General features: G+C 47.9%; 1 protein-coding gene across 1 annotated transcript; it reads left to right on the top strand.

The window, feature by feature from the left end:
* Nucleotides 1-27,908, top strand: LOC132832681 (cytochrome P450 2K1-like). Its single transcript, XM_060850774.1, has 9 exons — nucleotides 1-238; nucleotides 8,420-8,582; nucleotides 10,715-10,864; nucleotides 16,921-17,081; nucleotides 18,120-18,293; nucleotides 19,612-19,753; nucleotides 22,315-22,502; nucleotides 24,704-24,845; nucleotides 27,362-27,908. The coding sequence occupies exons 1-9, from the start codon at nucleotides 47-49 to the stop codon at nucleotides 27,538-27,540; spliced, it is 1,491 nt and encodes a 496-aa protein (XP_060706757.1). The 5' UTR covers nucleotides 1-46; the 3' UTR covers nucleotides 27,541-27,908.

Raw genomic sequence — 27,908 nt, forward strand, 5'->3', positions numbered from 1 at the left:
GACATAACACACTCGAACATCACTGGTGTCTGGGCACACTGACACAATGGCTCTCCTCAAGCTCTTCCCCACAGATTACACCTTGGCCCTATCGCTGCTGGCTCTCTTTCTCTTCCTGGTCGTGTCCCTTATTCGGCGGAGAGTTCCCAGGAATTTCCCTCTCGGACCAACCCCGCTTCCTCTGATCGGAAACCTGCACCAACTGGACCTCAAGAAGCTGGACTGGTCTCTCATGGGGGTAAGTGAGAATCCTTCACTGGGGGAATGTCTGAGGGATGGGGCGGTGTGAGGGAACAGCTCCCAAGGAGAAACTCACAGAGACCGGGAGAGACACAAACCGAAGCAGATCCGTAATCCCTGATCGGGGAATCTGTTAGCCCTGGGGGCTGCGTTCTGAGAGTCTCTGATTTCTGGTCGGACTTTAATTCTAAACAGAACGGGAGGCAGAAAAAAACAAAGCAATTGCAAAGTTATGGCACCTCAGAGAGTGACCAATCTGGGAAATGTTCAATTTAATTAACATGTGACAGTAAAGTGAGAGTGACGCAGGACGATGGACCGAATGGCCTCTGACCGTGCTGGATTTGGTCTGAATCCTGAAGCCTGTTTGAGAGCTGATCAGATCCTTACAACCAGATATTTAAAGCATGGGACATCGATATAAAATGATGGAAGAAGATCTGGGAGAATCGAAAATCTCTGGATTTTTTTATTTTAGGCCATTATAACCAGATAATGGCATTGGGAAAGTTCTGGAAAGTTCAGGAAAACACCTGAATTCATGTCCTGATCAAAAACCGAAGTGAGGTCAGTGCAAAGGGAAGGGACTGGTTTGTGAGAGTGAGTGTTCCTTTGAGGAATATCCCAGAGCCTCGTGTCCATCAAATACGTGTCACAAGGGAAAGAAAACAAATCTTAACATTCAGTCCAATCATCATGAACAAAATGAGGACTGATTTTTCATTTAGTTTTGCAAATACATACACCGCTTCCCAACGCAATTTCAAGTCCATGGGTCCATACCACCAGAGGGGGCCCCAGGTTGGGAATGGGGTGGAGCAGGGTTGCGGGGGGAGGACTGGGAGAGCAACAGCTCGAGGGAATTTGGGATTTTGGAGATATGGCGTGATTTGGAGGAGCTGGTGTTGGATTGGGGTGGACAAAGTTAAAACTCACACAGCACCAGCCAATAGCACTGCTTCTGCATCAGGTGGTTGTGGAGCAAACACAGGATTGATAGCAACAGGATTGTAGTGTCATGGAGTGTCATATTAAACAAATAATGATCATGTTGGTTTCAGTTCTTTCATATGTAAATCCCAGAACTTCTTTTAAAGTTACATTCTCGAGGTATCTTGAACAATAGGTACCATCTCAACTCAGATAATGCACTGAAGGCGTGAGATTAAAATCTGTCGGTGTCCCAGTGTACAGAATCTTACATGTATTTATGCAGTTTTTGAACAAAACAAAATGTAACACTTCAAGTACAAACTCACCCCACATACTTATATTTTGGATTAGTGGTGCTGGAAGAGCACAGCAGTTCAGGCAGCACCCAAGGAGCAGTAATATCAATGCTTCGGGCAAAAGCCCTTCATCACGAATAAAGGCAGACAGGCTGGAGCGTGGAGAGATAAGCTAGAGGAGGGTGGGGGTGGGGAGAAAGTAGCATAGAGTACAATAGGTGAATGGGGGAGGGGATGAAGGTGATAGGTCAGGGAGGAGGGTGGAGTGGATCGGTCAAAGATTAAAATTCTGTCAAAGATTATCGCCAACTGGGTCAGGTCTGCTCTGAGGTCGGTGATTCACCCTGACCAAGCCTGTGCTGTGCCAGGCAGGAAGATCGCTGAGAGTCTCGCACTCCTCAGGGATACGATCGCCTACGTGCAAGACAGAGGGTTGGATACCTGCCTGATCAGCCTGGACCAGGAGAAAGCCTTTGACAGGATATCACACAGGTATATGAGAGATGTTCTCTCCAAAATGGGCTTTGCGGTGGGAATCTGCAATTGGATCAGACTGCTCTACACCAACATTGTCAGTGCAGTCTCAATCAATGGGTGGGAATCAGATAGCTTCCCAGTCAGATCTGGAGTCAGGCAGGGCTGCCCTCTCTCTCCTGCCTTGTTTGTGTGCTGCATAGAGCCATTTGCCGAGTCCATCAGGAAGGATACGAGCCTGAGAGGGGTGACTATTCCTGGCAGCGGGGGCCTGCAGGTTAAGGCCTCCCTGTACATGGGTGACGTCGCCGTTTTCTGCTCGGATCCGCTGTCCGTGCGCAGACTCATGTGCATTTGTGACCAGTTTGAACGGGCCTCGGGGGCCAAGGTAAACCGAGGCAAGAGCGAGGCCATGCTCTTCGGGAACTGGGCCGACCAATCCTCGATCCCCTTCACCGTCAGGACCGACCACCTGAAGGTGCTGGGTATTTGGTTCGGTGGGGCTGGGGCGTGCGCCAAGTCTTGGGAGGAACGTATCGGCAAAGTGAGGCAGAAACTGGGCAGATGGAGGCTACGGTCGCTCTCCATCGCGGGAAAAAACCTGGTCATCAGGTGTGAGGCACTGTCATTGCTGTTGTACGTGGCACAGGTCTGGCCTATTCCCAGAGCCTGTGCCGCTGCAGTCACCCTGGCCATCTTCCAGTTTATATGGTGATCAAAGATGGACCACGTCTGAAGGGACTCGATATATGAATATCTGGGCAATGGTGGAAAAAATACACCCAATGCCACCCTCACCCTGATGGCCACCTTTGCGTGTAGCTGCATCAAGCTGTGTGTGGATCCCCGGTACGCAAACACCAAGTGTCACTACGTACTGAGGTTCTACCTGTCCCCGGTGTTGCGAAGGATGGGCCTGGCCTCGCTGCCGCGGAACGCTCCGAGTAGTTGGACCATTCCGTACCACCTGTCCTTCGTGGAGAAGTTTATGAAGAAAAACACCTTTGACCACAAGTCCATCAGGAAGTGGTCAGCACGTAGCGTCCTCGAGACCCTTCGGGAAAAGGAGAGGGCGGATCCTATCGAGTGGTTCTCTGAGCAGACTGTTGAAGCCATTTGACAGAATGCCTCATCGCCAGAACTTTCCAACAAGCACCAAGACATGGCTTGGCTGGTGGTGAGAAGGGCTCTGCCTGTGAGATCCTTTATGCACGCCCGGACTCTCAGCCGCACTGCACACTGCCCTCGAAGCGGCTGCGGGGGGAAAGAGACTGTCACACACCTCCTTCTGGAATGTGCCTATGCAGAGGAAGTCTGGAGAGGAATGCAGTGGTATTTAGAACATAGAACATAGAACATAGAAGGATACAGCGCAGTACAGGCCCTTCGGCCCTCGATGTTGCGCCGACCGAATTCTACCTAACCTATACTAGCCCAATAACTTCCAAATGCCTATCCAATGCCCGCTTAAATGACCATAAAGAAGGAGAGTTCACCACTGATACGGGCAGGGCATTCCATGAACTCACAACCCGCTGTGTGAAGAATCTACCCCTAACATCTGTCCTATACCTACCACCCCTTAATTTAAAGCTATGTCCCCTAGTAACACCTGACTCCATTAGCTGTAAAAGGTTCTTAGTATCTACCCTATCTAAACCCCTAATCATCTTATACACTTCTATCAGATCTCCCCTAAACCTTCTCTATTTGTCGAGGTTCGTCCCGAGCAGCGCCGTGACGCGGGACTCCGTGCTCTATGGCTTGTTCCCTGGGACACACACCGAGACAAACATCAACTGCGCCTGGAGGATCATCAACTCGGTGAAGGACGCTCTTTGGGTGGTCCGAAACCTGTTGATCTTCCAGCTGAAGGAGTTGACCCCGACTGAGTGTTGCAGACTGGCACATTCCAAGGTCCAGGACTACGTGTTGAGGGACGCGCTGAAGCTTGGGGCAGCTGCCACCAAGGCGCGGTGGGGAAAGACCACCGTTTAACATCTGCCTCAGCTAAATATGTGGAGGGTCAATGTACAGACTTGTATATATGAATGATTACTCGATCTCTATATGCAAAGAAATGGAATGTTTATGTATGTATGGCATGACCGATTGTACAGATATCAAAATATTTTTATGAATAAAGTGTATTTTTGAAATATAAAAAATATCCTGGTTCAAGAACGTCACTGAATGAATGCAGAATATTCAGAAGGTGAACAGCTCGTGGCTATGCACCAGCCCCATCAGGAGAATGATGGGTGGGGCCCTGCAGATTGAGTTGAGGGACCTGTGTTCCAGGGTGGTACCTGTGCCACCGCGACACCCTCCCGGGACCCCCTCCCCCCACCCCCCACCAAGTACACACCCGTAACCTCCCCCTCTGCTTCGGACATCTCCTACAACAGCACTCAGACCAGCCTCGACTTCCCTCCAGCTCCCACCTCCACTTCAGGCTCCACCCTCTCTGCAAGCAAGACTCAGACTACATTTCCCAGGGTCATCCCTGGGTCCTACTGCCAACCCTCAGCCTGTCAGCCCTCCTCACCCATCCACCCCCACAATGCACCCTACCCCTCCACCTCTTCCCCTTAACCTCACCCCTCCCACCCCAGCACCCCTCCCCCCCATGCCCCCATAACACTCCCCAGCCCACTCCCCTCCCAATCTCCTTTCTCCCCCACACTCACTACCCCCTACCACACCACCACATCCAAACCTCACCCACCACGTGCCATCACCCTTTTCCCCTCCCCCGCATTAGCCACCTCGGGATTCCACCCCAAAATTCCCAACCTCCCTCAGATGACCCCCTCTTCCAACTCCAAGGTTCCTCCTCCACTTGGTCACCACCCGCCCTTGACCTCTTCATTCCAGCCGGCTGACATGACATCCACTGCCTCAATTTCTTCAACCCATCCCCACCCACTCCAACCTCACCCCCTCTGAATGTGCAGCACACCACTCGCTCCTCACCAAATGCACTGACAAAGATGGTTGTCTGGAGAACGGACCTCAATGTTCCAGAGGCTGAACGCCAACTCTCCGACACCACGTCCTACCCCCACCCTTGCCCGCGACCCCCTCCCCCCCCCACCTTCACAACCCATCAGGCTAAATTCACTCACACTGTCTGTGCCCTCATTGTCTCCAGTGATCTCCCCTCCACTGCCTCCAAACCCATGGTCCCCCAGCCCCACACTGCCCAGTCTACCTGCTCCCCAAGATCCACAAGCCCAACTACCCCAGCTGACCCATCGTCTCAGCATGCCCCTGTCCCACCAAACTCATCCCGTCCTACCTTAACTCCATCCTCTCCCCCTTGGATCAGGCATTTCCCACCTACACCTACGACACCATCCACACCCTCCATCTCTTCAACAACTTCCAGTTCCCTGGCCCCCAACGCTTGATCTACTCTCTGGACGTGCCGTCCTTATTTCCATCCATACCCCACAAGATGGCCTCCAGGCCCTCCGCCTCTTCCTGTCCAACAGACCCACCCAGTCCCCCCTCCACTAATACCCTCCTCCACCTTGCTGAACCACTCCTCACCCTCAATAACTTTTCCTTTAACTCCTCCCATTTCCTCCAAATCAAGGAGGTGTCCATGGGCACCCGGACGGGCCACAGCTACACCTGTCTGTTTGTTGGCTATATCGAACAGTCCCTCTTCAGTACTTATACAGGCACTGTGCCATAACTCTTCAGCTATTACACCGATGACTGCACTGGGACAGCATCCTGAATCCAGACTGAACTGGAGCTATTCAGCGATTTCACCCACAACTTCCACCTCTCCCTCAAATTCATTTGGTCCATTCCGGACACCTCCCTCCCCTTTCCTGACCTCACCATTTCCATCTCCAGCGACAGTCTCCAGACGGATGCTGACTACAAACCCACAGACTCCTGTAACTACCTGGACTACACCTCTTCCCACCCAGTATCTTGCCAGAACTCCATCCCATTCTCCCAATTCCTCTGCCTCTGCTGCATTTGCTCGGATGAGGAGACATTCCTCTCCCAAGCATCCCAGATGTCCAGCTATTTTGAATAAGAAGCTATTCCTCCCTCCATCATCCAGACAGCCCTCTGCTGCACCACCTCCATTCCCCACTCCACTGCTCTAAACCCCCAACAACACAATAAAGTCTGAGATCCCCTTGTCCTCACCTACCATCCCACCAGTCTCTGTATCCAACGCATCATTTATAAGCACTTCCGCCAACTCCAACTCGACCCCACCACTCAGAATATCTCCCCCTGCCCACCCCCGTCTGCCTTCTGCAAGGACAGTTCCCTTCGACAGTCCTGTGTTTGCACCACTCTCCCCACCAACACTCCCTAACCCCCAGGTATCTTCCCCTGCAACCAGAAATGATTCAAAACTTGCCGGTACACCACCTCCCTCACCTCCACCCAGGGCCCCAAACAATCCTTCCGGGTGAGGCAGAGATTCACCTGCCTCTCCTCCAACCTGGTTAACTGCATCAGGTCCTCCCGATGTGGTCTTCTCTATATCGGGGAAACTGAATGTTAACTTTGGGAATGGTTCACCGAGGATCTCTGCTGGGCCCACAGCTGCTTTAATCCCACTTCCCACTCTCTTTCTGACAAGACCATCCTTGGCCTCCTGAATTGCTACAACGAACCCAATAACAAATTGGAGGAACAACAACACATCTTCCGCCTGGGCTGCCTCCTGCCTGGTGGACTCAACATTGAGATCTCCAATTTCAAATAACCTCCCTCCCCATCCCCCGACTCCCTACCAGCCCCTCCCCCATCCCTTGCACTGCTCCCTCCCACCAACTGGATCCATTCCTCCCATTGACTAACCAGGTCATACCCTCTACCTGTCTTCACCTATCCCCACTTCACCACCCTACCCCAACCTCCCACTTTATCTGCACCCCACCACTCCCAACACCCACCCCAGTCCTGAAGAAGTGTTGCACCTGAAATGTTGACCTCTCCGCTGCCTGGTTTACTGTGTTCTTCCAGCCACTTCCTGCTTGTCCATAGCAGAACCTCAAAGGAAACAATCTCCAGATTACCCACAGTGCCACACACGGGTCAGGAAACAAGATGGAGGATAAGCAGATGGATACGTGCCAGGGGACATGGCATTTGGGGGGTGAAGGTTTGGGGGAATTAGGCTCCTCGGAGGTTAGTAACAATTCTGGAGCAGTTGAGACTTGTCCAGGCCGGATGGTTTACGTCTGAATAGAGGCTAGACCAGCGTCCTGATGGGATAGGATATTAATGTTATTGAGGAGGGTTCAGATTAATTTTTCGGGGGGAATGGGAATGAGGAGATAACACGAGAGAGGAAAAGCCAGGAATTGGAAGAGACAGCTAGCAAGAGAGTGAAAAAGGTTACCTACATTCTGAGTAAGAGGAACAGCAGTCAGGTCTAAATGACCATCACTGGGCCTGCCCATGAATTCATGGAGTGTGGTCAATGATATTGGTGAGTTGCTGATGCAGATAGCCAGCCACATGAGAACCTGACCACACGGAAATAAGTTAGACCTGAATCTACAAGGAGAAAGTATTGCTGTTCCTTCAGTGTCACTGGCTCAACAGTGGATGTGCAAAGAGACTCGAGAGTTTGGGTGCACTTGAGAGTAGGTTCAGAATATAATCAAGAAAGTTGGTTGAATGTTGGTCTTCATACCAGGAGTACAAAAGGATGAATAAATTATGCTGCAGTTAGACAGGACCCTGGTCAGAGCCCACGTGGAGCACTGTGAGCAGATCTGGGCTCCACCCCTCAGGAAGGATGGAATGGTCTTGGAGGGAACACAGCGAAGGTTTACAGGAATAATACATGTCCTTCAGGGGTTAGGTTATGAGGAGAGATGATCCAGATAAGGCCTGCTTTCTCTTAAATTTAGAAGGATAAGGGGTGATCTGATCAAAATCTTCGAGATTATTAACATGAAAAGGGTGGATAAAGATAAACTATTTTCCCTGTTTGGAGAGTCTCGAACGAAAGGACACAGTCTGGGCCAGACCGTTCGGGAGGGAGATATGAGAAAGGGAGGTAGAACACTCTTCCACAAATGGCAGTGTGTGGGATCAGTTATTAGTTTTAAACTTGAGGTAGATACATTTTTATGAAGCAAAACCATGAGGGGATATGGGCCAAAGGCAGGAATATGGAGTTCAGCCAAAGGTCATCCATGATGTCATTGAGTTGTGAAGGGAGCTTGAGGGGCTGAATGGCCTCCTTCTGTTCCTATGTTCAACATTCTGGAATTCCTTTCCCAACACCATTGAAGGTTTACCCACCTACACTGCAGTGGGTCAGGAAGGCAGCTCACCAACACCTTCTAGAGCGAAAATACAGATGGGCATCAAATTCTTAGGAATTGGGGGTTAATATTCTTTCCTTCATTTTTTGTCCCTGACTTGTGCTACAGCTGATTAGAAATAAAACCATAATGAAATAAATCTCTCTTTGATAGCTTGCAGAGAAATATGGAAGTGTATTTTCAGTGGAGCTCGGCCCGCTGAAGGCAGTGGTGTTGACTGGTTACGACACAGTGAAAGACGCTCTTGTGAATCACGCAGATCAATTCAGTGGGAGGCCACACTTACCGATGTATGACGCAGTTTCATTCCGAAGTGGTAATTTCCCTCTTTCATCTCTGTGTTACTCTTTGATCATTTCTGTCTTCAACTCAGCTCACCCGATCATGTTGGTTAAAGTGACACAAAATGTTCTGGAATTGAACTGTAGCCTTTTAGCCACTATTTCCCTCAATTTATAAATACCCAAGCTTCTCATTCTCAATAATCCTGGGTTAGGCCAATGTTTATCAGCGATTGCAACTGAAATGGTCCTGCTCCCCTGCCCTTGCCTCCACCCCTGAAAAGTCTTTCCCTCGTCAGGCACTTATTCAATTCTCTTCTGAATATTTCCATTGAATTTCCATTGATCAGGAACTTCTGATCATCACCATTCAATGTGTCTTTCCACAAACCCTCTTTGTTTCTTTTGCCAATGCTATGAGCTCTGTGCCATCTGATTCTCAGTCCTCCAGCCAATGGGAAACATGCAATGTTCATCTACTCTGACTAGATCCCTTATGATCTTGGCTATCTCCATCCAAAACCTCACACAACCTTCTCTTCTCCAAGGTGACCACCTTTGACAAGCGATCATCATTCATTCATCTGATGGTGACCCTCGCACAAGCATTTCCCAACAATGTGGCGCTCAGAATTAAATACAATGATCCACTTGAAGCCAAACAAATGTTTTATTAAATTTCAACATGATTTTCTTTGGTTTTGCTGAAGAAATACACATTTTGTTAATCTGAATTCTTGCAATGTGCTAGAAAATGCCAAAGTAATGTCAACCAAAACTTGTGCTGCGTGAGAGGAGGGCTACTGTCAATTAAAATCATTACATTTCACATCCACAGAAATACATCGTGCAACTTCGACATCTCATTCAAAACCCCAATACGCTCGAGCTTCCTGCTGTCATATTAAATGGCAGGGATCAGATCCCGAGCTGCTAACAGGCCTCACACCCCTCCCTTGGTTAAGCTGCTGGGTTGGTAGTCAGACCCTGTTACCTTCCTACTTTTTATTTCCTGTCATTTGGCCACTTGCCAATACCTTGCTGTCTCAAGGTACTGCACTTCTTCATCACCTCCCTCAATATAATGGAAGTCATTGAATACCTGGGCCAATCCCCTGCATCAACAATGTGTCTAACTCCATAAATGTTGCTCAAGCTACAGAACATTAATCTTCATTTGATATATTCGAGCTATTCAATATTAAATCAACAAATAAAAAGGGCACATTTTACTGTGGGACAACCTTAAATATGAACTGACAAACACTGAAATTGGGAGTCATAGATCATAGAGTCATAAAGCACTGAAACAGACCCTTCGGCCTAACCAGTCCATGCCGAACATAATCCCAAACTAAGCTTATCCTACTTGGCTGCGCTTGGTCCACATTCCTCCAAACATTTCTTATTCATGTACTTATCCAAATGTCTTTTAAATGTTATAACTATATCCACTTCTACCACTTCCACTGGAAGATCATTCCACATACAAACCACACTCTGTATAAAACAACTGCCCCATGTCTTTTTTAAAATCTTTCTCCTCACACTGAAAGAATATTTCCCTTGCCTTGAAATCCTCCACCTGGGGAGAAAAGACACCTGCCATTCACCTTATTCATGTCCTTCATGATTTTATAAACCTCTACAAGGTCACCCCTCAACCTCCCACACTCCAGTGAAAAACGTTGCAGCCTGTGCAGCCTCTCCCCATACCTCAACCTCTCTAATCCCGGTAACATCCTGGTGAATCTCTTCTTTACCCTGTCCAGCTTCATAATATCCTCCCTGCAACAGGGAGACCAGAATTGGGCAGACGACACCAAAAGAGGCCGCTTGGTTACAAAAACCAATCAGAGGGAAGATGAGATTTGGTTTTGCAGCTCTCATTGTCATCTGGAATGCAGGACCTGGGATGGTTCTGGAAGCAGGGTCAACAGGAACATCCAAAGGGGAATTGAGAATGACAACATCAAGAGGAATCTTGTGAAGTCAGATCAATGGGCTCACTCCCCCAAAGAGTACTCATGGATACAATGACCTTCTCTTAGTTGTAGAATGGTGTAATTCTCAGGAAAGGAAAGGGTGTTAGAAACCTGGGGTTTGGCAGCACTCACAGCAGAACCTGTGTACAATATTTGATCAGCTTTTCATGTGTCACTTTCAGGCGTGATATTCAGTGACGGGAAGTTGTGGCGGGAGAACCGAAAGTTTGTGATCTCAGCTCTCCGAGGATTTGGCATGGGCAAGAAATCCGTTGAAGACAGGATCAGTGAAGAGGCCAGCTTTCTTGTCAATGTGTTTGAGAGTCACAAGGGTGAGTGCTTGGTGGGACATGACATGCTGGGATTCATGGTTCCCTCGAAACTGACATCCACAGAAAAGATTTTCACTTGAATAAAAGATCCCAACACCAACTTCAAGAGAATGTTCCGGGGCAGCATCCACATACCAATATTGCTGCTGCTGTGAAGATTCAGAATGATGCTTCCCCTCAGTTGAACTCGGTCCTGCTTGATCAGCAGAGACTCTGCCACTTTGGTCCTTTGGTCATCGCCTCCACGTGTTGGTGACAAAGACTCTCATGTATACGGCAGAGATCTGGGTGTCGAGGTACCTCGACTTGCTGAGCTATGGCGCTGGTGAGGCTCCCAGGTCAGTCACTGTTGGGGTGGCCCTTGGGGGTCCTCTGGTTCCAGGTCCCAATACAACTTGGAGACGAGTGGAAAGCACTCTTGTGGGATTTCTTATTTTAAAATGTGGGCTGTCCGTGCACACCGATTCTCACAGGACACAACAGGCTGTGACACTGGTGCAGTGGCAAGGGAGTTTGAAGGTAATTTGAGTCCAGACTCTGGTGTGTAAGCACGGACACAACATGGTCTGTGTCTGGTTGCCTGCTCCTGCACAAAGCTTCCTGAATTACTTCCATTCCTTCAGTGTGGACGGTGGTTGCTAAAAGTTAGGTGCGATGGTGTTTTAACAGCCTTTCTCATGCTCTTCCCAACTCTCGGGTCAATTTAGGCATTTGTTTTGTTAGGGACTGAGCTACCGTCCCCGTGTTCGTTTGGAGGAGAGAGAGACACCAGATCTGATTCAAAGTATAATCTGTTTTAATGAGAGAGAATCGTACACAGTACAGTGAGGTGTGTGGCTCACTGGAGAAAGCGCGTTCTGACTATTGTTCTAATTTTCCTAACTTTTTGCTCTCTCACATTCCAGTGTTACATCCTTATTTGGTAAGATGCAGTATCCTGATATATCATTGGTTCTCGGAATATGCTTACCTGATAACGTTCTATTACCTCAGTTTGAGCTACGTGCATTTTGACACGGCTCCAATGTCCTGTTATCTCTCACCCTCTCTGGGGCCTCTTCAATCTATGCCATCAGTTTTTCAGTCTGCTCTTAGTGTAACATAATGGCTTAATGCTGCCTAGTGAAGCTAACAAGTTCCAGACTTGCTAATACTACCTTACGTGAGCACTACCTAACAATAAAGTTTCTTACACTACCTCACCTTAATAATGCTTCCCAACAGTTTGTTTAAGCCATTAGTCCATTTCACCCCTAAGATCTGTTTGTTCCTCCTCGACTTGGTCTGACATAATTGACAGGTAAAGTCACCGTCGTCCCTCTCTCTCACTGAGTAGACATGACTGGTACTGAGTTTAATCTTAAACATTCCTCAGGTAAGGGGTGAGGTTGAAAAGGTGGGACCTTTACAGCAATCACAGCCAGTGTGAGAATTGAGACCATGCCATGTGTTCAAAACTTTACACATGGCATTGGCACCACTGACTGCCAGCAACATTTTGCCCGTGTCTAATTGCCTCCTGAGAAGGAGATGGTGAGCTGTCTACTTGAACAATTCCAGTTCATATGCTGTAGGTTGACCCACAATGTCCGAACGGAGGGATTCAGTGATGTTCTTCCTCCCACACTCCATCTTCAGAGATGTAGGTTTGAATCCCATCGTTGCCAAGTCATTTTAAGCTGAAGGATTCTGTGTAACCTGAGGTGGAGGACGGGAATAAATTGTGGCTGTAACAACTGCTCCATATTGGAGATATTGCAGTGTTGGCGATGATTTCCTGGAATCTTTGGAGCAGTAATTACTGGTTTATAAGCTGTTGCTTTGTTTATTTTGGGAAGAAATCAAAATAACAATGGTTTTAAAAATGATGAAGCGAGACAAAGCAGATACCACATGGGAGGTTAGAACGGGAGACATCAAACCTAAACAGCTGAGCAAACCAGCAATGCCTCTGTACAGCTGTGTGCCCCAGCAGTGACCCTGTACAGCTGTGTGGCCCAGCAGTGACCCTGTACAGCTGTGTGTCCCAGAAATGACCCTGTACAGCTGTGTGGCCCAGCAGTGACTCTGGACAGCTGTGTGACCCAGCAACGACCCTGCACAGCTGTGTGCCCCAGCAGTGACCCTGTACAGCTGTGTGACCCAGCAATGACCCTGCACAGCTGTGTGACCCAGCAATGACCCTGTACAGCTGTGTGACCCAGCAATGACCCTGTACAGCTGTGTGACCCAGCAATGACCCTGCACAGCTGTGTGACCCAGCAGTGACCCTGTATAGCAGTGTGACGCAGCAGTGAACCTGCACAGCTGTGTGACCCAGCAATGACCCTGCACAGCTGTGTGACCCAGCAGTGACCCTGTACAGCTGTGTGACCCAGCAGTGACCCTGTATAGCAGTGTGACGCAGCAGTGAACCTGCACAGCTGTGTGACCCAGCAGTCACCCTGTACAGCTGTGTGACCCAGCAGTGAACCTGCACAGCTGTGTGACCCAGCAGTGACCCTGCATAGCTGTGTGGCCCAGCAGTGACCCTGCACAGCTGTGTGACCCAGCAGTGATCCTGTACAGCTGTGTGACCCAGCAATGACCCTGTACAGCTGTGTGGCCCAGCAGTGACCCTGCACAGCTGTGTGACCCAGCAATGACCCTGCACAGCTGTGTGACCCAGCAGTGACCCTGCACAGCTGTGCGACCCAGCAATGACCCTGTACAGCTGTGTGACCCAGCAATGACCCTGTACAGCTGTGTGACCCAGCAATGACCCTGCACAGCTGTGTGACCCAGCAGTGACCCTGTATAGCAGTGTGACACAGCAGTGAACCTGCACAGCTGTGTGACCCAGCAATGACCCTGCACAGCTGTGTGACCCAGCAGTGACCCTGTACAGCTGTGTGACCCAGCAGTGACCCTGTATAGCAGTGTGACGCAGCAGTGAACCTGCACAGCTGTGTGACCCAGCAGTCACCCTGTACAGCTGTGTGACCCAGCAGTGAACCTGCACAGCTGTGTGACCCAGCAGTGACCCTGTATAGCTGTGTGGCCCAGCAGTGACCCTGCACAGCTGTGTGACCCAGCAGTGATCCTGTACAGCTGTGTGACCCAGCAATGACCCTGTACAGCTGTGTGGCCCAGCAGTGACCCTGCATGGCTGTGTGGCCCAGCAGTGACCTTGTACAGCTCTGCGGTCCAGCAATGACCCTGTACAGCTGTGTTACCCAGCAGTGACCCTGCACAGCAGTGTGTCCCAGCAGTGATCCTGCACAGCTCTGTGGTCCAGCAATGACGCTGCATAGCTGTGTGACCCAGCAATGACCCTGCACAGCTGTGTGACCCAGCAGTGACCCTGTACAGCTGTGTGACCCAGAAGTGATCATGCACAGCTGTGTGACCCAGCAGTGACCCTGTAAGCTGTGTGACCCAGCAGTGACCCTGTACAGCTGTGTGACCCAGCAATGACCCTGCACAGCTGTGTGACCCAGCAATGACCCTGTACAGCTGTGTGACCCAGCAGTGACCCTGCACAGCTGTGTGACCCAGCAGTGACCCTGTACGGCTGTGTGACCCAGCAATGACCCTGCACAGCTGTCTGACCCAGCAATGACCCTGCAGAGCTGTATGATTTTGCTGTTTAGTAACAAACGTATCTGGACATTGGAGTTAATTCTGAGAAAAATGAACAAACAGTAAAATTCGAAGCTGACCTTTGAGAAACCATGTGGGGATCTCACAACAAGGGAGCAGTGAAGTGGCTAACTTTAAAATGTAACCTAACTGTGGTTTTTGGTAACTCTACAACAGTGAGTGCAATGGGTACTTTTTGATTATATGTTTTTATTGAGATCTCTCTCTTCAATAAACTTTAAAGATATAAAACACAGGTACTAAGTTATCCTTTTTTGAGTGGTACAACAAGGCTATTTACTGCGTCAGTCGATTAAGGTATAAAGATAGCTTTTAGTAGAGTGATGTGCTCTTCCTGTTGGATGTGGGAGATTGGGAGAGTTTCCAAGTTACTGATGATTACATCTGCAGGAAGTGTGTTGTTTGCGAATTCTATCGGATTGGTGAGAGTGGCAGGTTGAGGAAATGAGGAATTTACAGGAGCTGGGGTGTGGTGGATGGCAGTTTAAGGAAGGGAGGAATTCTGCACAGACAGTCAGGTAGATGGGTTAACTCCAGGAAAGGTAGGCAGATAGTGCAGGAGTCTCCTGTGGGTATTCCCATCTCAAACAAGTATGTTGTTTTGGAAAATGTAGGAGGTGATGGGCTCTCAGGGAAATGTAGCACCAAGTTTTTAGTAGTGAGACTGGCTCTAATGTAACAAGGCAGTATGTCTCCTTCAAAGTGATTTCTTGTAACTAAGAGGATTGATGTGGGCAGAGTGGTGGATGTGATCCAAATGGACTTCAGCAAGGCATTCAACAAGCTTCCGCATGGTAGACTGATTAGCAAGGTTAGATCACATGGAATACAGCGAGAACTAGCCATTTGGATATAGAACTGGCTCAAAGGTAGAAGACAGAGGATGGTAGTGAAGGGTTGCTTTTCAGACTGGAGGCCTATGACCAGTGGAGTGCCACACGGATCAGTGCCTGGGTTCATTGATTTTTATCATTTATATAAATGATTTGGATGTGAACACAGGAAGTATTGTTGGTTTGTTTGCAGATGACGCCAAAATTGTAGGTGTTGCAGACAGCAGCGATGGTTATCTCAGAGTACAACAGGATCTTGGCGAGATGGGCCAGTGGATGAAGAGTGGCAAATAGAGGTTGATTTAAATAATGTAAGATGCTGTATTTTGGAAAGGCAAATCAGGCAGGACTTATGCACTTAATGGTAAGGTCCGAGGGAGTGTTGCTGAACAAAGAGACCTTGGAGGGCAGGTTCATAGTTCCTTGAAAGTGAAGTTGCAGTCAGATAGGAAAGTGAAGAAGGCATTTAGTATGCTTTTCCTTTATTGGTCAGAGCATTGAGTATAGGGGTTGGGAAGTCATGTTGTACAGGACATTGGCTAGGCCACTTTCGGAAGATTTTGTGCAATTCAGGTCTCCCTCCTCAAGGAAGGATGTTGTGAAATGTGAAATGGTGTAGAAATAATTCACAAGGATGTTGCCAGGGTTGGAGGGTTTGATTTAAAGGGAGAGGCTGAGTAGGCTAGGGCTGTTTTCCCTGGAGTGTCGGAGGCTGAGGGGTGACCTCATAGAGGTTTATAAAATCATGTGAGGCATGGATCGGGTAAATAGACAAGGCCTTTTCGCTGGAGTGGGGGAGCTCAGAACTAGAGAGCATAGGTTTAGGGTGAGAGGGGAAAGATATAATGGATGCCAAAAGGGGCAATATTTTCATGCAAAGGGTGGTACATGTATGGAATGTGCTGCCAGAGGAAGTGGTGGAGGCTGATATGGTTACAACATTTAAAATTCATCTAGATATGTGTATGAATAGGAAGGGTTTAGAGGGATACGGGCCAAGTGCAGGCAAAAGGCACTAGATATAGATGAATTGGATTGAATGGCCTATTTCCATGCTGTACATCTCTATAACTATGACTCATTCTAAAAGCTGCAATTGTGACTTCCTGCTTCCTGATTAATCTTAAATCTTCCCAATTTTGACAAAACTCAGCAGGTCGGGCCGTATCTGTGGGAGAGAAAACAGCGTTAACCTTTCAAGTCCCCTTCTTTAGAACAGGAACATTGAATAGGGAACTGGACAGATTCCTGAAGAAGCAGGGAATAGAGGGATATGGAGTGTGTGGAGGCAGACGGGTTTTAGTTCAGAAAGGTTTCATGCATCGGTACAGGCTTGATGGGCCGAAGAGCCTGTTCCAGTAATGAACTGTTGTTTGTTAAAATACTAACTCTGCTTTCTCTCCAGGGATGCTGCCAGATGTGCTGAGTTTCTCCAGCAATTCCTGTTGTCGCTTCAGATTTGTAGCCTTCACAGTTCTTTGTTTGATATTAGTAACTTGTGCTTTGTATAAAAGGACAATGATTGAAGTATTATTACTGATCTGAGGCCTTTTTGTAATGGAATTCTGTGTTTATTCACAGGTCAGCCTTTTGAAACTGCACAGATTATGTATTTGGCTGTGAGCAATATCATCTGTTCCATCATATTTGGAGACCGTTTTGATTATAACAATGAAGTATTTATCCATCTAACAAGCATGGTTAATGAGAACACGAGACTGTTGGGAACAGCTCCAATCCATGTAATTGTCGTTTTGTGGGATTGTACTCAGGCTGATTGTTGAGGTCATTTGCAATTTGTTGTGCGTGACTATTTCCACATCTGACTTGTTACAGGTTGAAGACTCTTGTTAACATTGTGTCTCAGTCATAAATGCTGATATGTGAGACAGGCTTACGTGGGCTAAATTGGAAAACGTTTGGTCAGAAAATAAACATGGAAATCTATTTTAAAATAAAGCAAAGAACTGCGGCATTGCTGGCAGTCAGAAAATTGCTGGAAAGACCCAGGAGGTCTGGTAGCCTCTGTGGAGAGAAAGACTCAGGTCCAATGGCCCTCCTTCAGCACTGACGAAGTTAACCTGGCCTGGCACTGAACGTGTTGTCACCATTATGAGTTTTCTGAACTCATTTAGAATGAAATGAGACATTTTATAGAATCACAGAAAGATTCCCCTGAAGTGGAATCATTCTCCCAGACTCTTGATATGGAGAGGGGTTGGGTGGGTTGGTGGGGGTCGGGGTGTTGTTGGGGGGGGTGCGAGGTGGGGTAATGCTTTCAAGAGATGTGATTCCCTCAGCTTCTCACATGAAGGAAAATGATGCAAGTGACATCAACCTGGGGGAACCGGTTTCAAATCCTGCTGTGCTGGATGGCGGAATTTCAATTCACTTTAACAATACAAATCTGAATTTAAGAATATAATGATGAATATAATTGGCAAGAAAATCCCAGCTGGTCCACTAATTTGGAGGAAATTTGCTGTCCTTACTTGGCCTGATCTGCATCTGATTTTTGGAATCCATGTGTAACAGATGATAGCTGATAGGTCACCCATTCTGGACGAGAGCCAAAGCACTCAAACTAAAACTGTAAATTTGGAGGGTTTGTGGGTTGGGATGGGGGCACTGAGGAGAGGAGAGGAAGTTGCAGTGTTGCCATGACAATCTCCTATCTCCCATGAAGCGTCACTGAAGGTAAGTAGTTGCTGCACTGACCGTGGACGAGCGATCACCGGATCCTCCAAAGGCCTGATCCTTATGTTCTTGTTCCAATCCAGCTGGTCAACTCTTATCCATCTCTGGGATTTCTGATTCCGAGCCGCAGGAAAATGATTCAAAATCAAGTGAAGATGCATGAAATCATTGAAGGTTTCTTCAAAGCTGCCAAAGAGACGTTGAGCGAGAACAGTATCCAGACACTCAGCGAGGCCTTAATTCTGAGGCATCAGCAGGTACAGAGACACACCTCTTCAGCAGTAAGGGGAATCTCCCCAGATTTCAGACTCCACACCAGGACTTTGTGGGTTTTGATGGAGGAAGATTCTGTGTTAAACATCTGTTAAAATGTCGCTCAGTGCTGCCCCTAGTTTCTGGATACAACTACGAATGTGTAACTTCAAGCGCTCACTGTATCTGATCATTTATCTCATCATAGTGCTCATGACATCACATGGATGGTAAATGTGTCCAGAATATCGCATTGATGGTGTGTGAGCTTCAATCTTGCGAAGTCAACACGGAAAGTCTCCTGAGTAATATAACTGAGGAGAGGTCTGTCCTTACTTTACATATTATTTTCCCCAAACACTGCCCTTGAAATTACACTTGATCTGTTGTTCAGTGCTTTGGAGCCACACTATTCTCATTTTGACGGGGAAATCAATCTCTTTAATGAATTTAAACTCCACATTCATTAAGTCCTGCCCCTTCATCTCTGCTGTGCTGCCAGAGTGGATTGAAACCTAATGGTGAACTCAGACAGGAAAGGCAACTTTCCTTCAGAGAATTGGAGGGTGATACAGCAGAGGGGAAGGTCACTCGGCCCATCATATTCTTTCCCCACTGCCCTGTCACTTATTTCCCTTCAAGTATATCCCCGACTCTTGTGTGAATGTAGCTTTGTGTCTATGTCAGGAATTCCAGTCACTCAGCATCGCATTGCAGTAGATTGTTCCTTGTTGCCCCCTCTGTCTGCACTTGTCCCTGACCCACCCTGCTCCTGCAATCAGTCTCTCCTTATTTATCCAGTCAAACCCATTCATGATTTCCAACGGCTCTATCAAATCTCCCCTTGATCTTCTCCCCTTCGGTAAATCTGTCCTGCACCCACACCCCAGCATTGACATTTTCCCAAAAGTGTGACACCAGAACTGGACGCAATATTCCAACTGAGGCCTCACCCGATTTTTATATATCTTTGTATATAAAACAGAATGGTGTGGGTTAACTTCCTGATGTACGGACTCAGTCCAACAAAAGCTGTAAAGTTGCTTTAAAGGACTTCTCGACCTGTCCCTCCACCTTCAAATTGGTGAAGTCTATTGCCTCCCCAAAGCCTGACCATGAGTGAGTGTATTTCTCCTCCCTTCACTTCCCAGCCCTGCATTGTATTCCATCTACCAACTCTGTCATTGTCATCGTGACATTCATGACCAGAGGCTGGTAGGATCACTATCCTTGGGCACATTTACCCCTGTCCAGACATTTATGGAGCTGAATATTTTCCTGAAGGAGGCGACACACACTCCTTTGTTTCATTTTGTCTTGAAGGAGCTGGGAGGTGAAGATTTAGAGAGTAAGAAAAAGGATATCGTGGTTACAATCATTGACCTGTTTGGTGCTGGAACAGAAACCACCTCTACTACCCTCTGCTGGGGACTTCTTCTGATGGTAAACTACCCAGAAATCCAGAGTAAGGAATCCTTCCCTCTGTGTTTGTTAGTTTGGTGGTTGTGTCTAAATTGGCATCTGATTCTAATATAATATTGTTGGTTGTATAATTGTATCTTGTTGCTTGTAGTGTATATAAATGGTTGGGAGGGGAATTCAGACATGGTCTGATTGATACATTTGTGGATGACACAAAGTTCAGGCATGCTGTGGATGGTAAGGAGGATTGTCAGAGGATACAGCAGGATAGAGATTGGTTGGAGAGTTGGGTGGAGATGGCAGATGGATTTTAATCCAGACAAATGGAAGGTGATGCATTTCGGGAGATCTAATGCAGGAGGGAAGTACTGCACACAGTAAATGGCAGAAACCCTTCGTAGCATCAACATACAGAGGCATTTGGTGTGCAGGTCCACAGTTCCCTGAAAGTGACAACACAAGTTGATAAGGAGATCAAGAAGGCATCTGGGAACGTGCTTGCCTTCATTGGTCAGGGATTGAGGATGAAACATTAACAAGTCATGTAGCAGTGGTGTGGTACTTTAGTGAGGCCACATTTGAAATATTGTGTACAGTTCTGGTCACCACACTACCAGAAGGATGTGGAGGCTTTGGAGAGGGTTCAGAAATGGTTGATAAGGATGTTGCCTGGTGTAGAGGGCATTAGCCATGAGGAGACAGTGGAAAAACTCAGTTTGTTTTCACTATAATTTAGTAGGATGAGGGGTGACCTGATAGATGTTTACAAATTATGAGAGGCATGGATAGATGGAGTCCTTAATGACAGTTCCTGGGTCACATCAATTTAAGGTAAAAGGGGGTAAGTTTAACAAAAATATGAGAGCCAAGTCTAAATTACCCAGAGGGTGGTAAGTGCCTGGAGGAGGTGGTAGAGGTGGAGACAATAGTAATGTTTAAGAGACGTCTTGACAATTGAGGAACAGACAGGGAATAGAGAGATACTGACCACGTAGAGGCAAAAGGGTTTTAGTTAGAAAGGCATCACGTGTCAGCACAGTCTTGGTGGGCCGAAGGGCCTGTTCCTGGACACTACTCTCCTTTGTTATTTTTAAATCAGTCCTTTCTGTTCCCTGAGGGAGGTTAGTTCCTGTCATGAGGGTCTTAGCACATGGCATTTCATATCTACATCTGGTGCTCAAACCCACCCTCCCCTCGGGGTCAAATACTGACCCCTGTAAGAATCTGATTGAGAATAAGACAAGACATTGTCAGTCAGGAACCCAGTGACCATCAAGAGCAAGACTGAAACAGCTCTGGGCTCAGCACGATATTGGCCATCTCAATCAGAAACCCCTCCAATGGTTGGGGTCAGAAAGAGCTGATCATTAGTGAGCCAGCAAGTGGAGTCTTCCTGAGCTTGAGCCCAAGGTGACACCTCTGGGCATAGAGGAGACAACTTTCATTGCAGGTTCCGGGATGATACCCAGGGTGACGTTCATAAAGACACAAAATCAATATTGACACATCTCATTAATCCACATTTTAAATTCTGTATTTGATTTCTGCCCTGGAATTGGAACACAAAAACTTTATTAAGTACCAGAGAAAGTGCTAGACCTGGGGGTGCAGGTTTGAAGGAGAGCAGAGCTGTAACCTGTTCACAGTGTGGCACAGTCATACTCCTGCATCTACACACCAATCCCACTAGGTGGAGCCTTGCAGTCTAGCACTGAGCTCTATTCCTGGATCAATGTCCTGAGAATTATCCAATTTATCACAATTTTCCTGAGTTTAAGCCAGGTGAACACCCCAGTAGCTGCATAGTGAACCCTCCAATCTTGTAGATCGTTGTGGTCAAGGGGAACCAACAGCATGGAATGTGGAGACAGAGCATTGATAAGCCTCGAACAAGTTGTATCCAAGACCTCTCTCGCCTCCCTCAGGGACATCGGGAATCCAACAGAACTGGCAGATCCTCTGTCCGTCTGATTCACTTGGGTAAATAATTACCTCACTGTCCGATTCCAAATTGGATGGAAGGCAAGAAAGCTTTATGTAGGTTGAGGTGAACAGTTATCCCAATAAACAGGTCTCTGCAGAGGGGATGGGCCACTTGGATTGATTTGTTATACTTTCGATCTAGGATGGGGGGGGGTGGGGTGGGGGGGGGGGGGTGGGGATACTCTGAAGGTGGCCCTAAAATGTCCCTCCTGGGATCATCCTGCCCCTGCCGAGTTCCCTGCCCAGCGCGTTTTTTGTGGAAATTATGGCTCGACAAATCAGCACTTTCAATCAGAACCTTCTCAAGGGTAATAAATATGAACAGTGGCATGGAATTATTTTAAATAGATTGTCAAATTGTCCTCAGGAGTGAACAATAAAAATTGACCTTGGAGGTTAGCACACAGTGGGTGGTATCACATCAGCTGCGTGTTTGGGTCAGTTTGATGTTTATGCCTGTCAGAGTTGATGAAGCAAAGTATTGAGAGGGGAATGTACTGGCAATGGAACTGATCGAGCCCGTCCCATGTCACTCAACAACACAAAGGTCTCCACTTCAGTTCATTCTGCAGTACACTGTTTCCCTCCATCCAAAGACCTTCACCTTTTTGTCTATTTCAGGGAAAGTCCAAGATGAAATTGATCGGGTAATAGGAGCTGGTCGATTCCCGAGGACAGAAGACCAGAGACACATGCCCTACACTGAGGCTGTGATTCACGAAATCCAGAGGTTTGCCAACATTGTCCCCACGAACCTTCCTCATTCGACAACTGAGGACATGCATTTCCGAGGGTATTTCCTTCCAAAGGTATCAGAGATACAAGGCTTACTTTTCACAATTTGTGCCACTTGGAGCATTGTTCGAGACAAAAGAAACTGCAGGTTAACAAAATAAACCAACAGGAGGCTGGAAGGACACAGCAAGTCAGGCAGCATCAGGAGGTGGGGAAGTGGGTGTTTCGGGTGTAACCCTTCTTCAGGACTGGGGGTGGGGGTGAAGGGGTGGGGTGGGGAAGGGTTTTGGGTGGGGAGAGAGTCAGAGTGGTGAGGTACGAATAGGTGAACACAGGGGGAGGGCATCATCTGGTTGGTCGATGGGAGGAATGTATCCAGTTGGTAGCTGGAAGGAAGGGACGATCCTAGGAATGGAAGTGAAGGGGAGGGGCTGGGAAGGGAGTCGGGGGATGGAGGGGGAGGTTATTTGAAATTGGAGAACTCAACGATGAGTCCTCCTGGCCATAGGCTGCCCAGGCAGAAGATGAGGTGTTGTTCCTCCAACTTGTGGTCTGGCAATGGTAAAGGTTGAGGATGATCATATTGGAGAGGGAGTGGGAAGGGGAATTAAAATGGACAGTGACTGGGAGGTCAGGTCGGCCCCTGTGGGCCCAGTTGAGATGTTCAGTGAATAGTTCCTTACGTTTACATTTGGCCTCCCCAGTGTAGAGAAGGCCACATTGGGAGGACCTGATGCAGTAAACTAGGTTGGAAGAGAGGCAGGTGAACCTCTGTCTGACCTGGAAGGAATGTTTGGGGCCCTGGAGGGAGGTGAGGGTGGTGGTGTACCAGCAGGTTTTGCACCTTTTCCAGCTGCAGGGGAGGTACCGTGGGTTGGATGTGGGGTGATGGGGATATGTTGGTGGGAAAGTGGCACAAACCAAGGACTGTTGAAGGGAACGTTTTTTTCCGGAGGGCAGAGAGGGGTGGGGAGGGGGAGATGTTCTTGGGGTTGGGTCTAGTTGGAGTTGGCCAACCTGACCTCCCAACCACCGCCTATTTCAATTCCCCTTCCCATACCCTCTCCGACATGTCCATTATCCTCCACCTCAACATTGAGCTCTCCAATTTCAAACAACCTCCCTTCCCAGACCCTCCCCCTCTCTTCCACTGCTCCCTGGCACCCGACCCACTTCCCTACCCAAAACCCTGCCCCACATCCACCCCACCTTTATCTGCAGCTCCCCTCACCCCCACCCCAGTCTTGAAGAAGGGTTCTACTTGGAACATTGTCACCATGGTAATAATATTATGGTGCTTTCTGAATAAATACAGGAACTGAGTTAGAAGGGAAACAAATTAAAAGGGGGAATTTCAATGTTGAGAATTGCTAATAAAAAAGTCACATCAAAGGTTCCCATCACACAACCTCAAAGGTGAAAAATGAGGCCATTTCTCCCATCTCATCTGTACTAGCTCTCTTTAGCATTTTGACAGACCCAAGCGTCTGCCTTTGCCCCATAAGCCATTGGTCCTATTGAAATAATCATCAAGTGCTCTCCTGAATGCCTCATGTGAACCTGCCTTGACCATACTTCATTCCAAACCCAGTCACTAACTGTGGGAAGAGGTTTGACTTTAAATCTCACCTCTCATTTGTGATTTTTAAAATGCATCAAATCGCACCTCACACTTGCTTTTTTCAAAATGTGGTTAAAATGTGCCGTCTGACTCTCAATCCTGTTACAAACACTTTGCACTCATCAATGAAAAGGGTAACATCATTGTAAATGAATGAGAGGAGAGTGCTGATTGGTTCGCCAGTAGACTCTGATTAGCAGAGGTCAAAGCAAATGCACCAGTTAATGATGACTGGCACTTAACTGCCAAGCTCTGTTTAAGTTTTAAACCGGGCAGGTTGACTATGATTCCTCTGTAGTGTGTACTGGAGAGAGGCAGGCACCTATTTTATTGAATTGAACAGGCACAATCTGCATACATGTTCCTTCTGTCAGCAAACAGCAGGGCCCTGTGCACTGATCTCCCCAACCCCCACTGCAGGTAAATGTGTCCCACTGTAGGCCAAGCGCAAATTGGATTTTAGGAACTGAGTTTCTTTAATCGTGGGGAAGAGGCGCTACATTTGACAATAAGGTGGAGACGGTTATAACCTGAGGTATCTAGTGAAACTAACAGGATCAGGGAGAAAACTGGGTTTTCCACATCCTGCATGAGTCACTCTCCATTAAACACAGGCACAGTGACACATTCAGAATGGCTTTCCATGTTTTTCAGGGAACGTACGTTATTCCTTTACTGACCTCGGTGCTGTACGATAAAACCCAATGGGAAAAGCCCCACCAGTTTAACCCGGCTCACTTCCTGGATGCTGATGGGAATTTTGTGAAGAGAGACGCCTTCATGCCTTTCTCTGCAGGTAACCGGTTGTAAAAGGGGCCGTGTGTTCTGTTACTAAAATATTCCCATTTCTGAAGTGAGGCAGCTGACTGTGGAGAGCCAGCTCTGATTTGAACTGGGAACAAGCTCCAAAATTTCACAATGAGTTGAGCTCCCCCATTTGCCTCTTACTTCATCCACGGCATGTGGGTGTCACTGGCTGGGCCCAGTATTTATTGCCCGTTCCCGAGTCGCCCCTTGAGAAGGTGGTGGTGAGCTGGCGTCTTGACCCGCTGCAGTCCATGCGCTGTAGACAAATGTTGTTACAGAGGGAACTCCACGATTCTGAGCCAGCGACACTGAAGGAATGGGGATATGGAAAAGGCAGGCCAGTGGATGTGAAGAATGTGGGATGAGCCATAATCCTATTGAATGGCAGAACAGTCTCAAGGGGCCGAATGGTCTGCTCCAGTTCTTATTTCTCGTGGTCTTACGGTCAGGATGGTGAGTGGTTCGGAGGGACTGTAGAGTTACAAGAAGCCAGCTCACCACCACCTTCCCAACGGGACAAATCGGGAATGGGCAATAAATGCTGGGCCCAGCCAGTGACGTTCATGTTCCATGAGTGAATAAAGAAAAGGGAAGTTAAATTCGAAGGCTATGACCAGTAATGTCAATTAATTCAGCTCAGGAGGTGCCACAGGTCCTGCCATCCCGTAGGAGTTTGGTGGGACCACACTCAGTCACAGTTTTGGTCTCTCCGCCCAAGGAAGGGTAAAGTTACCTTAGAGAGAGTCACTGAGCTGGTTCCTGGAACAGGGTCTTGGTGCTCTATTCCTTAAAGACATTGAAATAAGAATAATTCTTCAGGCCCTGGAGAGGGGATGTGTCATAGAGTCATAGAGATGTACAGCATGGAAACAGACCCTTTGGTCCAACCCGTCCATGCTGACCAGGTATCCCAATCCAATCTCGTCTCACCTGCCAGCACCCGGTCCATATCCCTCCAAACCCTTCCTATTCATATATCCATCCAAATGCCCCTTAAATGTTGCAATTGTACCAGCCTCCACCACATCCTCTGGCAGCTCATTCCATACACGCACCACCTTCTGCCCGTTAGGTCCCTTTTATATCTTTCCCCTCTCACCCTAAACCTATGCCCTCTAGTTCTGAACTCCCTGACCCCATGGAAAAGACTTTGCCTATTTACCCTATCCATTGCCCTCAGAATTTTTAAACCTCAATAAGGTCACCCCTCAGCCTCTGGCGCTCCACGGATAACAGTCCCAGCCTGTTCAGCCTCTCTCTATAGCTCAAATCCTCCAGCCCTGACAACATCCTTGTAAATCTTTTCTGAACCCTTTCAAGTTTCACAACATCTTTCTGATAGGAAGGAGACCAGAATTGCATGCAATATTCCAACAGTGGCCTCACCAAGTCCTGTACAACCACAACATGACCTCCTAACTCCTGAACTTAATCCTCTGACCAATAAAGGAAAGCATACCAAACGCCTTCTTCACTATCCTATCTACCTGCGGCTCCACTTTCAAGGAGCTATGAACCTGCACTCCAAGGTCTCTTTGTTCAGCAACATTCCCTAGGAACTTACCATTAAGTGTATAAGTCCTGCTAAGATTTGCTTTCCCAAAATGCAGCACCTCGCATTCATCTGAATTAAACTCCATCATTTCTGTTCAATGGACAGCCTCACAGTAAAGGAGTGTCCATTTCGGATGGGGAGAGGACAATGTTCTCTCAGAGTGGGGTGTGTCTTTGGAATTCCCTGCCCTGAGGGTCTGTGGATGTTCAGTCATTGAGTAGATTCAGGATCGAGTAATTGGATCTGAATTAAATGGATAGGAATGGGGAAGGTTTGGGAAGGTGGGGTGGAGGGAGCAGATCAGCCAGGTTCTTACTGAATGAGCAAAGATCTAGAAGGGCCGAATGTACTCCCAGCTGTTTGAGTTCTGTCTGTACAGGGATGGAGAGACACACTGTGGGAATGGAATTGCTTGCAGTTGGTGACCATTGGGATGGTTTCAGCAATGGGGGTTTGGAAGATGGTGGTCTATGAGCAGAGCATGTGTGTGTGCGTGCGTGTGTGTGTGCACGTGTGTATCTGTGTGTGTGTGGGTCTGTGTGTGTGAGTGATTGTGTGTGTGTGTGGGGGTGTCAGTGTGGGTCTGTGTGTGTGTTTGTGTGTCTGTGTTTGTGTGTGTCTGTGTGTGTGTGTGTGTTTGTGTGTGTCTGTGTGTGTATGTGTGTGTGTGTATGTGTGTGTGTGAGTGTCTGTGTATGCGTGTGTGTGTGTGTCTGTGTGTGTGTGTCTGTGTGTGTATGTGTCTGTGTGTGTGTGTGTGTGTGTCTGTGTATATGTGTGTGTGTGTGTGTATATGTGTGTGTGTGTGTGTGTATATGTGCGTGTGTGTGTGTGTGTCTGTGTGTCTGTATATATGTGTGTGTGTCTGTGTGTGTGTGTGTGTGTGTCTGTGTGTGTGTGTGTGTGTGTGTGTGTGTGTAAGGTACTGACCGTCCCCTGCTCTTTTTCAGGTCGGAGGGTGTGCGCTGGTGAGGCACTGGCTAAAGTGGAGCTTTTCCTGTTCTTCACCACCCTGCTGCAGAAGTTCCACTTCCAGGCCCCACCAGGCGTGACAGACGTGGACACCAGCCCGAGAGCCGGCTTAGTGTCCAACCCGAAACCCCACCGGGTTTGTGCTGTGTCTCGCTGATGGGCCCCAGCGACAGGCCCAGTCGGTCTTTCACTGCTGGGTTTATAAAGGTGGGAGCTGCAGCACAAAGTGTGAGGCAGCACCAGAACCGGACTACCCTGTCTCTATCCGACTTGGGACACAATCATTTACTCTTCGTACAGATCTGTATCGTCCCACCTTCACTTCTGTAACGATAATGTTTCTGAGGAATCAACTGAGAATGTCCTCCCATTACAAAAGGAGGCAGACATTTCATTGAGGGTTTGAATGCTCTTTGCAAATAAACTCAGACCCTATTCCAAACCTGTAACTGATTCATTTTGAGGAGAATCCTTGCTTTTTGGAGCATTACATTCATTGAGTTATTTGAACTGATGCATTGCAAT

The sequence above is a fragment of the Hemiscyllium ocellatum genome, chromosome 35 (assembly GCF_020745735.1).
Source record: "Hemiscyllium ocellatum isolate sHemOce1 chromosome 35, sHemOce1.pat.X.cur, whole genome shotgun sequence".
NCBI classification, from domain to species: Eukaryota; Metazoa; Chordata; class Chondrichthyes; order Orectolobiformes; family Hemiscylliidae; genus Hemiscyllium; species Hemiscyllium ocellatum.